General features: G+C 39.0%; 1 protein-coding gene across 7 annotated transcripts in view; it reads left to right on the top strand.

Annotated features, from left to right (window-relative positions):
• LOC124310338 (GTP-binding protein REM 2-like) overlaps window positions 1–14,814 on the top strand; it is a 29,884-nt gene extending 15,070 nt beyond the window's left edge. Inside the window, exons 5-10 of one of the 7 annotated variants that reach the window (XR_006909645.1) lie at window positions 1,265–1,428; window positions 5,941–6,032; window positions 12,037–12,229; window positions 12,421–12,678; window positions 12,753–12,832; window positions 12,884–14,814. Coding sequence is in view for 2 of the 7 variants with exons in the window: in XM_046774167.1 (XP_046630123.1) it covers window positions 1,265–1,428; window positions 5,941–6,032; window positions 12,037–12,229; window positions 12,421–12,656 (685 nt within the window). In the remaining 5 variants the exon portion in view is untranslated. Of the gene's footprint in view, window positions 1–1,264; window positions 1,429–5,940; window positions 6,033–8,635; window positions 8,797–12,036; window positions 12,230–12,420; window positions 12,833–12,883 lie in introns of those variants that run through there. The other 6 variants (XR_006909647.1, XR_006909646.1, XR_006909644.1 and 3 more) reach the window with 6 other exon arrangements.
• Window positions 14,815–15,110: the final 296 nt, after the last annotated feature.

Raw genomic sequence — 15,110 nt, 5'->3', positions numbered from 1 at the left:
TGAAAATCTCAGGGACGAAATGGTTGTATAATTGTTATATATGCCTCTTATATTTATACATATCTATTTCATTTTTCCCAATGCTTACGTCATTTGGCAAAACTTAATTCAGGGACAACCTAGCATATTGTGATTTTTCTTCACGTCAGTAGAATCCGAAAATACAATCGCAGCTGAACTAAGCGAGAAGATTGAAGAACAACTTTTTTCGTAATTCCTGTTAGATATCTTTATCCTCTCCGAAGTAATTTTGCGTTTCTACCACGCGTTGGGTAACTCCTACATCGATTTTGGAGCAGATTAAATCTCGCACGCGCTTTTTCACAAGCAAACGATTCACGTCAAATTCAATTCACTTGACAAGCTCCTTCTCTGTATTTCCATTTTATTTTGAGTTAAATTGCAGCCATGGATATAACAGTGTTAACATTTGATAGCGCCAGGGTATCAGGCCTTTTGCTTTCAAATTGTTCATTCCGATATTTCTCGGAAAAATTTCCCACCTTAATATTGTCTGTACACATGCCAAAAGTTTCCGTATAATTATTATTCTCGCTGATTCGGTGAAACTGTGAGCGCGTGAGAAATACATTGACGTTTAATTAAGGGGATGCCGTTTCGCCTGCCGAGCCAACGATTTTAGCTTTCCACGATAAAACCCCGAAATCGTAAAAATTACGCTGAATATTTTGTACAAATACTCAGTCTTTTCACCCGAAAAATCCCATCATTTTTCCCAACTTAATTCGCGTATAATTTCCATGTATTAAAAGTGTTTAAGTGGTCATTTTTAAAACCGGAATTTCAACTTGATTTACCAAGTTTCCCGTGATCCGCCTCAAGTTCGAATATCGCGTGATCGATGCTATCGGATGTCCCGCCAAATTGAAATATAATCGTATAACCTTTTATTCCTGAGAATATATTCCCTCCATTATGTAGCATTTCTAAGGCAGTCGATTTTTTGTCCCTTCAAACCGAATTCCACGTCTAGGGGAAAAGTTGAATAGATGCAAAGTAACCTCGAGTAATCTTTCATTCTGACAATGGGAAAGGTGTCGGAGAAAATCGACTACGAAATATTGTCAATAGTTTTCATTTCAACCAGACACACCCTCGGTAATTTTTGTTTTCTCCAAACAAAGAACAAGAATGTTCCCGCAGAAGTCAGCCGCGACGCGTAAATGAAATTTACAAAAAAAAAAAAATGACGTTTTGTTGATTCGTATCTCGCAGTGTTCATCGCGTCGTCTGCTTTTTGCAGCCTGGCATCGCAGCTGTCGGGAACAGAAGGTGAGGAAGACGACAGCAACGGACGCGTCGCTACTTACAAGGTCGGGATGCTGGGTGCTTCTGGTGTCGGAAAAACGGCTTTAACAGCCCAGTTCACAACCAGCGAGTACATCTGCGCGTACGACGCTTCGCTAGGTGAGTTGTATTTAAAAAATTTTCGCTTTTCACCACGTGGCTTCCGGCATCCCATACGCAGCGTATATTATAACGGAGAATGGTAAATTTAATGCCGTGTTCTCGTGTCAGGGATATCGAGTATGAGACCCGTGCAATGTTTGTCCCTCAAAGTTTAAATCTCCCGAGGAAATCAATTCCCAACCATGGCAACCAATTTCTCGAGCTTTACCGTCATCCTGTCAGAGCCAGAACATGCCTTAGGTATCTACTGGGAATCAGTTAATTATAGCCAATGTTTTGGCTGTATGTCGAGGCGCGGATGAGAAGCCATCGGGATTCAACAATCTTCATACATTTCTTTTCCTCCGTTATCCAGCAATCATATCCAGCAGAAAAGAAACTCTGTTCTGTACTCGATAATTGCCTACAGTGCCAAGTACACGTGACGCGTCCAAGATACGTGACGTAATAAAAATTGAAGAACGTTTTTTTTTTGTAATTCGGCCGTTGTCGCAGTGTAAAGAGATGTAAAACTATAATGTATAATCGATATTGGCGGCGCGACGATCACACAACTATTTACGGTCGAATCAAAGGAGACGGTTTCGTGGATTAATAGACCTGCCTTGTACACGTGCTTCAATTGCTTCGCGAATGCACGACACAAGAGAACAACGCAAGCTTTTTTGTCCATTCCTTTTCACTCAGGATTTCACTGAGAGGGCAACGCGCGCAGTTTCAGCTTCTCTGTAGTAACAGCGTTTCTTCTTTCTTTATTTAACTCTACTTTTTTTCGCTCAACGACCTGGTTATAGGTATATATATATACCGTTGAAAGAGTTTGAAATAAAATTTGTACATAGGCATATATATCGAACTGTTATTATATACATATCCTAACAAGAACGACCTAAAGTTTCTCGAATTTACGGAGGTGGATACGAAGTCAAACGATAGATTGTACAGACGGTAATGTTTGCGAAAAATCTCAAGGCTGACGTCATGTCCGAACTGATAGGTATGGAAATGCGTATCTGTGTATCTTCGACGTATCGTAAATATCTCGAACTGTGGATGACACGTCTCAGAGCTTTCGGAGAAATTCGTATTTATACGTTACATATCACACCTGTATTTCGTTTCTAGATTTTTATGTGGGGGGAAAAATCTTTTCTATCTGCAGAACCAAAATTCTTATGGATACTCGAAGTGTGCAGAGACCATACGATACACGTAAAATTACGACGGTATTTCTACATCACGAAAGTTTTAGTTTTCGGTAACTTTTATACCGCTTCAGTTATCACGTAGCTGTGAATGGAAATACTTTTAAAGGTGCGATCCATTTTTGCCATTTTATACACGCAGGGAATTTCGCTGTGAAACATATTTTCTCCGCAAACCCGGATTCCATGAGACGGCATTTATTTTTACGAATACACACATGTGTCGACCGATATTTTCGTAGAGATCTTCACGGTATTTGATATAGATTTACACTTCGTTAATAAAACATGTTCTTTTACTCTGGTTTACTTTCAACAATATTTCCTGTCTCCGTGTTTAACAGAAACCATTCTCTATCGCTTCTCCCATAAAAAGGTGAAATTCTATGATAATGCCTTGCTTCTAACCAATTCCAACAGGAACGAAACGCGTGCGTATGACTTTGTCTATACAGAAAACAGATTTCCAATATTCCCGTGGCAAGTTAATGTCTGCAAATCGTACCGCTAACGCTTCTGAATATCAAAGCAGGCTCTTATAGTCTAGAGTCGATTATGACTGCCGTCTGGTATTTCATATTTTCGATACTCAAAGGCTAAAATTGTGAACTTCGAGGCTGCAATGAGGAGTAAATTACAGCTCATAAATAATTTGCAAATTACAGATTCTTCTGGCGTACCTCGTACGTGTGTATTTACCTTTATCAATTCCTGTCGGAATACCAGCCGATCTCTATATACACCTCGAAAAAGCTTTATGCTTGTTTCAGATGCGGTTCAAGTTTAACGACGTATCGTTTCGGATTAAAGTCTCATTCTGGTCGGTTTAAAACGAGAAAATTACCGGTGAAATTTATATTGACATCCGCCTCTAACAGTTTACTCAGCTAAAAGCAAACCGCGAGCGGTTTTTAAATTCACTATTAGGTATTTTTTGCCTTTCTCTGATATTTTGATCGTCGCGAATTTTCGAAATCTCGAGAGTACCTAATTGTACAGAAACTGTAAAACCCGAAAGCGAGTTTTATTGCTGTCGAAATTATCCAACAAATGTAAATGCGATTTTCAACAAATTGCAGTCCCGAAGGATCAAAATTTTCCACACAGTCATTACAGGCCTGTATGCCTTGATTTTATTCAGGATTGGCTTACCCTTCAGAAATCTGCAGGCATTGCCAAATTCACGGTAAAGGCAAACTTGCACTGCTGGCGCTTAATCGTATATGTGTATACACATCTTTACGATATACGTAGCAGACTCTCAACCTTCGGAGGTCATCCGTTGCGCATTCACATCGTATTCATTTTGAGCGATGTGACAACTTTTTATTACAAGTCTCCAGCAACGTCGATACCTCCACGGTCTGGAGTGATATTTTTTGCCCCTGTTTCTTTGCGCGAAATATACTCGTATTGGACATTTGGCTCACCACGTTACTCATACCTAATGATCTCATGAATTAATCGGATCACTGAATTCGGCCAAATTGCCACACATTGTGTATACATATATGTATATATACAAAAAAAAAGAAAGAGCTGTTATAATTTTATTAGCAAAGACGAATCACAGCTCTGTGAAATAACGAAGTACAGACATAGTGAATTTTTATCAAACAGACGGAGTAGTCTTCGGGATTTTGCAATTAGCGTAAAAATACGTCAATTATTACGTGCAAAAAAATCTTCTCTGTCGTACCTTGCTGTTTGTGCATTGAACTTGTTCAGATTATAGTTTGTCTGGAGCTTCGCCCTCGATGGGAAAAATTCAATTACCGCCGTAGGTATTAAACCGAGTAAAAGCAGTTTCTTCGCGTTGATATAGTCTGGTAGTCTGAAAAATGCAGTGGTCCCTCGAACATTCGATTGTCCGTCATATTCGCTGCAGAGAGAAATAGAGGCGTGATTTTTTCGTCAACTTGTGAAACAATTCGCGTCACAGGCACCCTGAATTATATATCACCGTCCAAACGACGAGCCACCCCTTTGTGATGCGGTTATTGTGGACGCTGAGTACGCGTCTTCGTCTGCGGCGACTGTCAGTGACGACGATGGTCTGGCGAATCCAGTGACAGGTCAAACCTCGGATCGCGAAGATTTTATGAAAGCCGAGAACCACAAAGGGCCCGAGATTACATCGGCAATCCGTTTCGCGAAGGCCCGACGCCGATTCTTGGAAACGGCTGCAATGGTCTACTATCACTTCCCGTAGTCCAAGACAATGATAGATCTGTATTTTGCAGATACGGTGAGGGGGATTCGTTAGCAATCTCGTGATGTTTACGAACTTGTAACTTTCAGAGTCATCTATAAACAATGGTAAAAGTTTTCAATTTATGCGCGACTTTGTATAATGTGTAGCTGTATATATTATATGCGTTATACACTCTCGTTCGTTTTAAAGGCCTGGAGTTAAAAAGTTTTGTGCACGGGTATATATTTTCAAGCGAAAACTTTTAACGACGTGAAAAATAAAATGGGCGCTGTATAAATAAATAATTATCCTAATCGTAAGATTCAAGTTAATATTACGTTAGTTAATGGGAAATGGATATTTTTTGTTAGGCAATTAGACTCACGGTCGCGAGTTATGCCTAATAACATGTACAACACTTAATTAAAAACGTGACTTGCCTGGCATTCCTTAGCGAGTTAATTAAATATCATTTCTGTAATTCCGTCTGTTTTCATTTTGTATCATATAATTTTACTATCGTTTAATTTAACTACGCTTCATCGCGTGATACAAATTTTTTGGCTTTCTGCTGTTAGCTTGAAATTTTTTAATTCAACATGAAATTAGCTTTTAAAATCCTATGGAAGTAATTCAAAACTATCCCGCAATCATTCCGAGACCCCGATGTTATTCCGCGTCGTATTTGAAGAATATCACTACACAAAAGAGGGTAAGGAAAGTTATTTTCAACAGCAAAATGGATTTTCTAATTATCCAACAAGTCCCGTGTTTGTTGCAAAATTCTTGCCGCACGACGAAACGGAACTACACGAATGTGAAATCTGATATGGAATGAGTAAAGAAGAGAGGAAAATATCAAGTTTAGGCTGCTGAAAAATCATGGCTATAACAACACCGAGTTCCTTGACTTTGGAAGTTATATCGCGTTCACACTTTTTATATAAGTATATATATATATATATATAGCGTCCATGGGCTTTACAATATGTAGAATTTTCTAACCCAGTCGGAATTTTACGTCTTTACGCTCGAGCCACGAAATCCGCCGCATATTGATTTCATCCGCTGCTAAACAGCGCACTCGTATATTCCCAAATATATTTTCAGACGAGGAATACGGCCAGAAGACGGTGTCCGTTATGGTCGACGGTCAAGAGACGGAGCTGGAAATCATCGACCATCCAGCCTCGGAAATGTCGGTAAGTATCACCCTCTTTCCACCCTCCGCATCCCCCTTTTCGCCGCATTGTATTCCTCTCCGCTGTTCTCTTTGCTTTTTTCTTCACCCTTCGTGATCCCTTGACCTTTTTCGTAATCCTCCTGAATATAATATGTATACGGGTTTTTCGTATCTCGTATTCAAAATTTAGTACTTTACTTTTTTTTTTCTTGTGGCAAATTTCCACGTCATGAATTCTGTCTTGAGCTTCAAGTAACGAAGCTCGACGGTAGAAAACCGGCAAAGTGTTTCGCGTGCTTAAATTCTCGCAACGGTCGGATACGACGTTTTAAATTCATACCTGCTAAATATACATATATTGCGAATACGCACTCTGGACAATAATTCCACCTTTTTTTTTTCTCACCAAATTTTCGATAATCAACGAGGGTAACTGGAAAGTAGATGAACGAATATCGCCCACCCAGTGCCATTGTAACGTAGCTTTCAGTTGCAGCGTAGACTCGACAAGCGTGACTTGATCCATGAATCTATCGTCCCGTTCTTGGTTAAGACGTGCTATTTATTACTGACAGGCAATATACATCTCTGTTACTTCGTGCAAACTCCAGCTCTCGTAAAAGCTACGACACGTAGCTGATCCTTTACCGGGGTGTATGGGCGAGGGTAAAACTTTCCGTAAGCGAACGCGATACATAATGACAAAGTTTCACTCGCAATCGAGAAGAAGACGTCCGTATTATAGACCATGGTTTTGCTTGTCTGATCTCGTGAAAACGAATCCACTCGGCGATGGTTATAAGTACTCGAAGCACGACGGCAGGGCAAAAGTTGCCGAATCTGCGATAAATTTCACTTACTTCATCATTGCTTTCAAGCTTGAGTGGATCTTGGACCTCCGTCTAATACGGACAATCATCTTTTACAATTCTTTCTTCTCCCGAGTAGTTTTTCGACCCTTAGGAAATTATAGGGCGCGCGATTGTGCTCGTGGTTTGGCCAAGGAAAGTTCGGAACATTGACGGAAATAGCCAAGTATTTGCTGTCAGTTGTCACTCGTTTAAGGGTTATGAGATTACGGCACGCTACTGAAGCCGATATTATTTATATTTTATCACGAATTTTCCGAACATTTCTTAGCCAACCCGCAGGCGCAATCGTAAGTTTTGTCATTTGCCAAAGTTCGAAGGACTTCGTTTCTCAGAAAAGTAAGAATTGTAAAATACGATTTGCCGTATTTGACGGATGTTCGACATTTCCTTAACTTTCGCCGATGATCTATTTATTTGGAAAGTCTTTCATATTATATGTGAAACATTCCAGTCCAAACCGACCCACGTATGATCCTCACCATTCTCGATATTTTTTATTTCTAAGTTTAGTGTGCGGTGTAGAAAAAAATATTTTCAAACGAGTTTTCATTTTTTTGAACCACGAGTTTGATTGTTACTGCTCCCAAAATCACCAAAACCGAATTATCGAATCAGTAGCCCCATTCGATTAGCTTCGGTTTCTTCTCATAAGTTCTTTGTTAAAAAGAGAAAATTTTGAGAACAAGACGAAAGTGGGTAAGCTTTTTGTTTACATGCTACAGGCAAGGGCAGACTTTTTGTTTACAAGTAATTGTAGAGTAAGAAAAAAATTGAAATAACTATTTTAATGCTTCAAATTTATGCTTGCATCGTTTTTTCTCACCACTTAATTACTTGTTTCACCTGTAGCGAAATACGGTCTTTCTATTTTTACCTTCTCCCATTTTGTGTTAATTTTGAACCAGAGTTCTTTCGCGTACAAATTATATGTATTAATTTGTATCGCATTACACGCGTACGTAAAAACTTGAAGTCTTTCGTTGATAATTATTGTGGTAATAATATAAATAATCACCCAGTCAACCGTTACTTGGGAATGCGTCTTCGAGGTAGGCTTGTTTATTCTTTCTGTCGTGTTTCCATATGCGCACTTACCGTTGCTCAAGAGTAAAATATAATTCCATGACGTGCAGAGTGTCGTGATTTGTGACCTCGTATAAAAAAACAGGCACCGGTTCAACCTCGGTGGCTGGTTCTTCATGAGATGTAAACCGGCTTAACAAGGGTGAAAATCTGCCGGACCGATGAACCTTTTCAAAAAGGTTCCTAACCCACGTCTAGGCATACAATGCCTCTTTCCGCACGACCTGCCATAATCTACATGATCATGGTACCCGTAGCTGTGATCCAGTCCCCGAACGAGCTTTCTCCAAATTATGGCCGAGTCAAGATCCGCGGAATGTAATATAGAGGGCGAAAAAGCCCAATCGCTGAGCGGCTCTGATTTTGGCGAGGGCAACCTCCAAAAGCGCTTTGGAAGCTCAGTGTCAGCGTAGCTTTTTTTATGCGTCACTGATACTACACCTCGCGCGCCAATTTTCCAGATATTTAATTATAACACTGCAGAGCATTCTTGTAGAGATTAAAAAAACGTCCCCTCGGATTGTTTGCCGATAAAACAACTGTTTGTACGTTGAAAAGTGGATTACGGAGGAAGTGAGAACGAGCGTCAAGTAATACTTTTTTTCCTACTTCCGCTCGTGAATTTTCTTTTTTAATTAAAGAGCAACAACATCCTTTTTGTTTTCAGTTTGCCATTGTTTGTACACGAATCAGACCGTTCCCTTTGCCTTTCCGGAAACCAGGACTTCCTGTGTACCTCCAAGGATTAGTTCCGGGAAATTTTTTTCCCAGAACGGAAGCCTTACTTGGTAGCGGCCTTAATTGGCTTGAGCATTTTACTCTACAAAAGTAAATGAAAAAGTTACGCTAAATTTGAGAAGAGAGTTAGTTTCAGATGTAACGCACATCGGAGAATCGTATTTTCGTATATCCAATATTCGAAATACTGAAAACCTGGAATTACACTTTCGAATTTGGCATCGCATCAATGACGACGTGAATCTTCTGTATAAAGTAATGGAAAATGACAAAAATGAGTCAAATGACAACTCAGCATCAAAGCTTAAATCTATTATTCTGTGGTATATCGAATCATTTCGAGTATACGTGCCATAGGACATTTTATCACAGTGATTTCCACTCGTACGCAGGCAACCAAGAATCTGGACTTTCGTGCCTATGCAGAACTCTGTGAGGTAATAAATTTACAATCGAAATCTTGAAATCCCCCGAAACTTAACTATGCTTTGCAAAGTTCCTTCCGGCTGGTAGGCATTAAGTCAATCTCGTTGATCAGTATTCTATCCTGGGTATTATCACGAAAGCTCATAAAACCATTGTATATAATCCGTGTATTATACCGAGCAGCGGAAACACTAAAATATTCATGTCAGCTGTTAATTGCAAGGACGGGATCTACCGAGCGTCATTATAGCTGTTAACTTTTATGCCTTGAACGTCCGAACTACAAATCCGCGTTAAAAGAGGATAATTTCTCCGCCTGTCTTAGTGCGGCCGGGTTACGACTCCCATAACTATCCAGGCTCGGATGAAATAGTCTCAACACGTCCGACACGTGTGGCTATTAATTCGAGACAATATTACGTGACGTTCATCTCTTAAATCAAGCACAGCTGGATCACGCCGGAGGTGAAATTCCGTAGACATTTTCCTGGCTGAACTATAATGGGTTGGGTGATTTTTTTGCCATTGTAAGCAACTTTTCGATGGTAACATATAATTTCAAATCTCCGAAAAGAAGTGACATGACTATACTCGCTACAGGTATTATAAGGACTGCTAAAGAATAAATGAATCAATAAATATGGACTTGCGAAATATTGTCGCACTGGCAAGCAGTGTCACTAACTAATTTTCCCAACTCAAACGAAAAAATATTAGATTTTGGTCGCCTGTTGAAAATGAACAAAAAACGCCATTTCTCAACGAATGACGTGCGAGTTGGAAAATGGTGAACCAATTCTCTACTAGTGGGCAATAACTGTTTTTATGGAAAAAACTGTGGATGAATGTTTCGCCATTAGTGGAAAAATGGTCCGCTTTTTTTCTATCTAACACTTCATTCGTTGATAAATAGCGTGTTTCGTTCACTTTCAGCAGATTACCAAAATCGCTTCATTTTACATTTTTATTGTGAAAAATTTCACGTGCAACTCGTGGGCAATGACGATTCTGAGTGAGTATGATATTCTGAGAATCGTTACTTTTGCCCACTCGTTGCACAATATGCTATTGACTTATCAACGGATTGACGTTAATGATATTATCGCACGATCGAGAGCATAGAAGGACACGTTTGCTGAGGAGTTTCAATTACGTTTAATTGCCGTTCGATTAAGCGGCGCAATGCTACGTGTGCCAATCATGATAGTTTTATGGCGTATGGCATTTGGCGTAACAATACTTGATCAATCTCTCGTCAACTAGGCTTGATTGGGTTGAACTTCTTCGCGTCGCCATCGCTTATTGTTTATACAAGGCAAAAGCTACAACGGTAAAAGCAGCTTCGTAAGCTATTTTCTCGGATCTTTTCAGGGTCACACGTTCGCAGGGTTTGTCGCGATCTATTCGCGAAATGATCGACATTCTCCGAATGGGGAAGTAAAAAAGTACACACTTGGCGTGAAAGAAACGATTGTCTCACGTCTGCTATTTTCTTCCCTTTTTATCTCTCCTTAGAACCCCTGACAGACCCCGAACAACGGGTGGGTGTTATTTCTGCTGACGATTCAATCCGAGAAAGTTGATTATACTAGATATTTCAGACACGTTCCTTGATCGTGCGACAATGCGTGTACGTTTATTAAATTTATATCAGTAGGTAATTGCTAATCAACTATTCTGGGGTGGGAACAGTTAACGATTTCTGACGGCGGTGTCCTCGCCAGGTTATTCAGGGGAGCTGAAGGTGGAATACACCGTTATTATTATAGGTGATTAACTCCCATTTTGCTGTTGACTGGTTAAAAATTAATGCACGCAGAGTCATTTGCCAGATCCGATACAATTTTTATACCACTGATTCTCGTACGATACATACATACATGCAATACACGTCAGGGGGGTATACAAACCCCTAATGTGACCGTCACATTGACTTTGCGGTAAATCGCGTACTCTTTGCGTGAGCAAATATCGTTTGCAATTTCTGTGATATATAGGATTGTGCGTTTATTATTATGGGGACGCTTATCGAAATTGTATAATCACGCCCATTCGTAAAAATGATTATTCGTTGTGCTGGGACATGCAAGCATGTAATCTAACGACACGAGGAGTATTGCGTCGCAGGCACTTGACCAGGACCGTTTAGGATTTAAAAAAGCGAATTCAAAATTTACTCTGTAATTAATCTACGTCGGTAAAAAATGCAGCATAATCCGTAAGAAAACATTCCATCTACTTTTACTGCCAACATTTCTATTCGACGGCTTAGAAAATGGCGCTGGCGACTTTGAGTTGAACGATCATTGTCCGGCTTATTAGACTCAAGCTTCATTCAAAGTTACATAAAAGCTTTCCCGGAGGGGAAAATTTCGTCAAGCAGAATAAACCGCGGTGTATTCGCGGTTGGCATTCAAAACTATGAGCGTGAAACGTAATTGGCCGAGGGTATACGCAAAAGCTTCAATTCCTGAGTGCCTGTATATATATCTTGTCATAAATCAAATCTAGTACGGCTTTGCCCAGAACGACGATCATGTCTACCAACGGTAAATTGAATTCACGCAGGAGGGCGTGTACCTACTTTTTTGTAGTGCTGCATACCTAATTAAAATCCGCACCGTCAAACGGTTTGATCTGGAGAAGGCAATATTATGCGCAGGCAATTTCAATCAGTATAATATCGTTGAAGTTTACGTGAATTTTGCAAAAAACAAAAAGGGGGCCATAAACTTGGTATAAGTTGAATGACATAGAGTACCTTGTGAAGCTCGACTGGTGTAATTCCAGCTAACCGTGAGTTCCGTTTGATAAAGAGCATTTCAAACTGATTACTGGTGATCGGATTCTCCGATCGAAGCTTTCCAACTGACTATTTATGAGGACACCGTTATTTGCTTGAAGGTCGAGTCCTTTTGCTCAACCTACAACCCGGACGTTTACGTGGTTGTCTACTCAGTCGTCGATAGAAGAAGCCTGAAAATGGCGGAGGAGACCCTGCTCTATCTTTGGAAAAGTGACTACATGGCGTCGCACGGCGTTATCCTCGTTGGGAATAAAGTTGACCTGGAAAGAAAGCGAGAGGTCCCATTAGTCGGTGAGATTTTCCGTCGTCTCCGCTCTTGGGACGAGGGTGCAAACCTCAGCTTTTCTTTACTTTTCTTTCTTTTTAACGAGGCTGTATCCTCGGTTTCTTCCTAATTACTTATAACATGCTCGTTTGTGTCAGCCCTCTCGGGTAAAGGGTATTTAGCTCCTCTAATGACTGTTGATTTTTACGCCCTGCAGTTGGACGTCGGCTGGCAAACAGTTGCGGATGCAAGTTCATCGAGACATCGTCCGGCTTGGCCCACCACGTAGATGAGCTGCTCGTCGGAATTCTTGCTCAAGTCAAGCTCAATCCTCAGCGAGATCGAGATCAAGCAACTAGGAGAAAAAGGAGTAAACACCGCCGGCGTATGCTCAAGCATTTACTCGGTATCAAGAGAAAAACTAAGAGCTGCGAAAATCTCTTCATATTATAATTTCGCGAGAAAGCGTTCAGCGATGAGTATGAATGAGAAGAAATTTTGTACGATGATCGGTGTGATTTTTATTGATTCGAATGATAATTTTTACAGCTTTAGATCTTCGGGTTTTCTTAGCTTAGGAATCCAATTATACAGTCTCTGTCTGTCATGAAATTTAAGATTATGTATACGTGAAATTGAATGTTCAACGGTACCGAATTTGTCTCCATGTATTCGTTCAGTTTTTATTATCGAATTATTTTCGGATAAGGCCATGGCCGAATAGAGCTAAGTGTAAGTTAACAAAATATGTTTACATTGATTAGGTTATCTTTAGTGTTATTTAATAAATTAATAATAAATTACAGTTGAGCCCGTACGGGCAATGGTTATTATCGTAGGTGAAAGTCATACCTGAAGAACATGTAACTCCGATTTCTTCAACCCATGTTATTTCGAAGACGACGAAAACCAGCGTGTACCTGCATTACGAAAAATGAGATTTTAAGGTACGACAGGTGCCGACCAGCAGTTACTATTTTAAGATGTTCTTATTGTTGAGCGAATAGGGCGATAATTTTTAAAACAAGACAATGCAGTTTTCAAATATAAATGTAATAAGTGATAAGGTGAGTGAAATTTATTCATAATGAATGTAATGATGTGGTAATTAGATTTAACTTTCATCTAAAAGGGAACACCGTAATAATAATCAATAATTTAATGTTTAAGAAAAATATTTGACGTTTCAATAATGTGGCACTGTAAATACGTACATTGTATGTTGTATTATACATATATGTATATTATATTATTCTATAAAATAATTAATATACATTTCATTTGATAACTCGAATGTGTTATGCATAAGTATATTAGCACGTTCTGACCCACAGGGTTCAGTGTTTTGGCAATGCTAGGAATTGTCCAAAATAACAAGGCTATTGGTTTGCATGAAGGATGGAGAACAAGGACGCGAGGGAGAAGTATTTCTACCTAATTTTATCTAATTATCAATGAAAATATCTCCGTTTTTATCATAATTATCTTTCTTCTAAAACTACTAGCCAGATGTTTGTTGGTGACGAGGTAAAATTATTTTTTTGAAGTTTCATGTCTTTCCACATATTTTAGTCTGGAAAAACATTTATTTCTAAACATGAAGATATCGTAAAACATTCGTTTCGCCTAGATTTAATCGGATTGAAGAATGATGGTCGACTAATGATCTCTTTTGATAGTATTCGGAGGAAAAATTACAGCAAATTCAGAAATTATATCGTGCTGTTGCTGAGTGTAATTTGATTAACTCCTCCAAAGTCTTAACAAAATTCAACGAAAGCTAGCAGCATATAAACATTGACATTGAACAACATTCAGTTTTGATTGATTTAATTTTTACGATCCCAAGCATCACAGATGATCATCATTTCAATACATGAATAGGGCTGTCAACTGATGATTCGAGAATGAAGACACATTCTATGAACAGAATAAATTCGAACTTTCGCTTACACGCGTATGGCTAGAACAAAAGAATAAAGTAGGACCAATAGCTTAGCTGCACTTGAAGCGATAAGCTAGACGTTTGTAAGATTTGAGTATGCTTCATTATGTTATGAATATGTGCAATTCACGTATGACTAACGCAGCAAGTATGAATGATGCCTTCATGTTGAACTTCAACTGAAGAATATTGTGTACTTCTTGAATAAATCAGTCGTGTTATAAAAGTTATGAAGATTTCCCAGATAAAATTTTTAAGAATTTTAACAAAGCATGTGATGTTGTGTATGCTTAACTTCTGTAAATATTAGTATGTAGCTAAATTACATTAAGATTTATATACTAACGCATGGTTCTATAATAAAACCGATATTTACGAAGTATTACGAGCCTTTTGACTTACGTATCAGATTGTAAAATGTGAGTACTTTAACGTATGTGGACCACTATAGTTAACAGAAACTCTTTTAAATGCACCAAAATTCATAAATAGACCATGCAACATTGCAATCGATTCTGATACATTATTCTCGTGCATCTATTGCATGTAACTTTGGCACGAATGGAAAAATATGACCATAGTCTAGGACGAATCAAAACTTGAGAGATTACTTGAAGAAAAAAAAATACATGTTATGCGTGTGAGGGATTCTTATATGGAAATAAGGCAGAAAAGTGTAGAGCTTTATTACCTTTTAGCCGTACCAGAGTAAAGTTTGTCGTTGCAGCAAAATGAGTCTGTGCTTCTCGAAAGGATATGTGAATTATATACAATAAATAATTTGTGAAACTTGTGTTGTGACTAGTTTGTATACTTTCAGAATCGTACAGTTTTTAATAAATACAAATCACATGAATAATCCGTTTTACTATTGAATCTACGTTATACTGTTGAAGCCTTAATACAGACATCTTGGAGCTATGATATATCGTTCATCTGCGCACAATTACAACTTGACACTA

The sequence above is a fragment of the Neodiprion virginianus genome, chromosome 1 (genome assembly GCF_021901495.1).
Source record: "Neodiprion virginianus isolate iyNeoVirg1 chromosome 1, iyNeoVirg1.1, whole genome shotgun sequence".
Taxonomy (NCBI): Eukaryota; Metazoa; Arthropoda; class Insecta; order Hymenoptera; family Diprionidae; genus Neodiprion; species Neodiprion virginianus.
The sequence above is the reverse complement of the archived record's forward strand: the minus strand, read 5'-3'. Positions and strand labels throughout refer to the sequence as shown.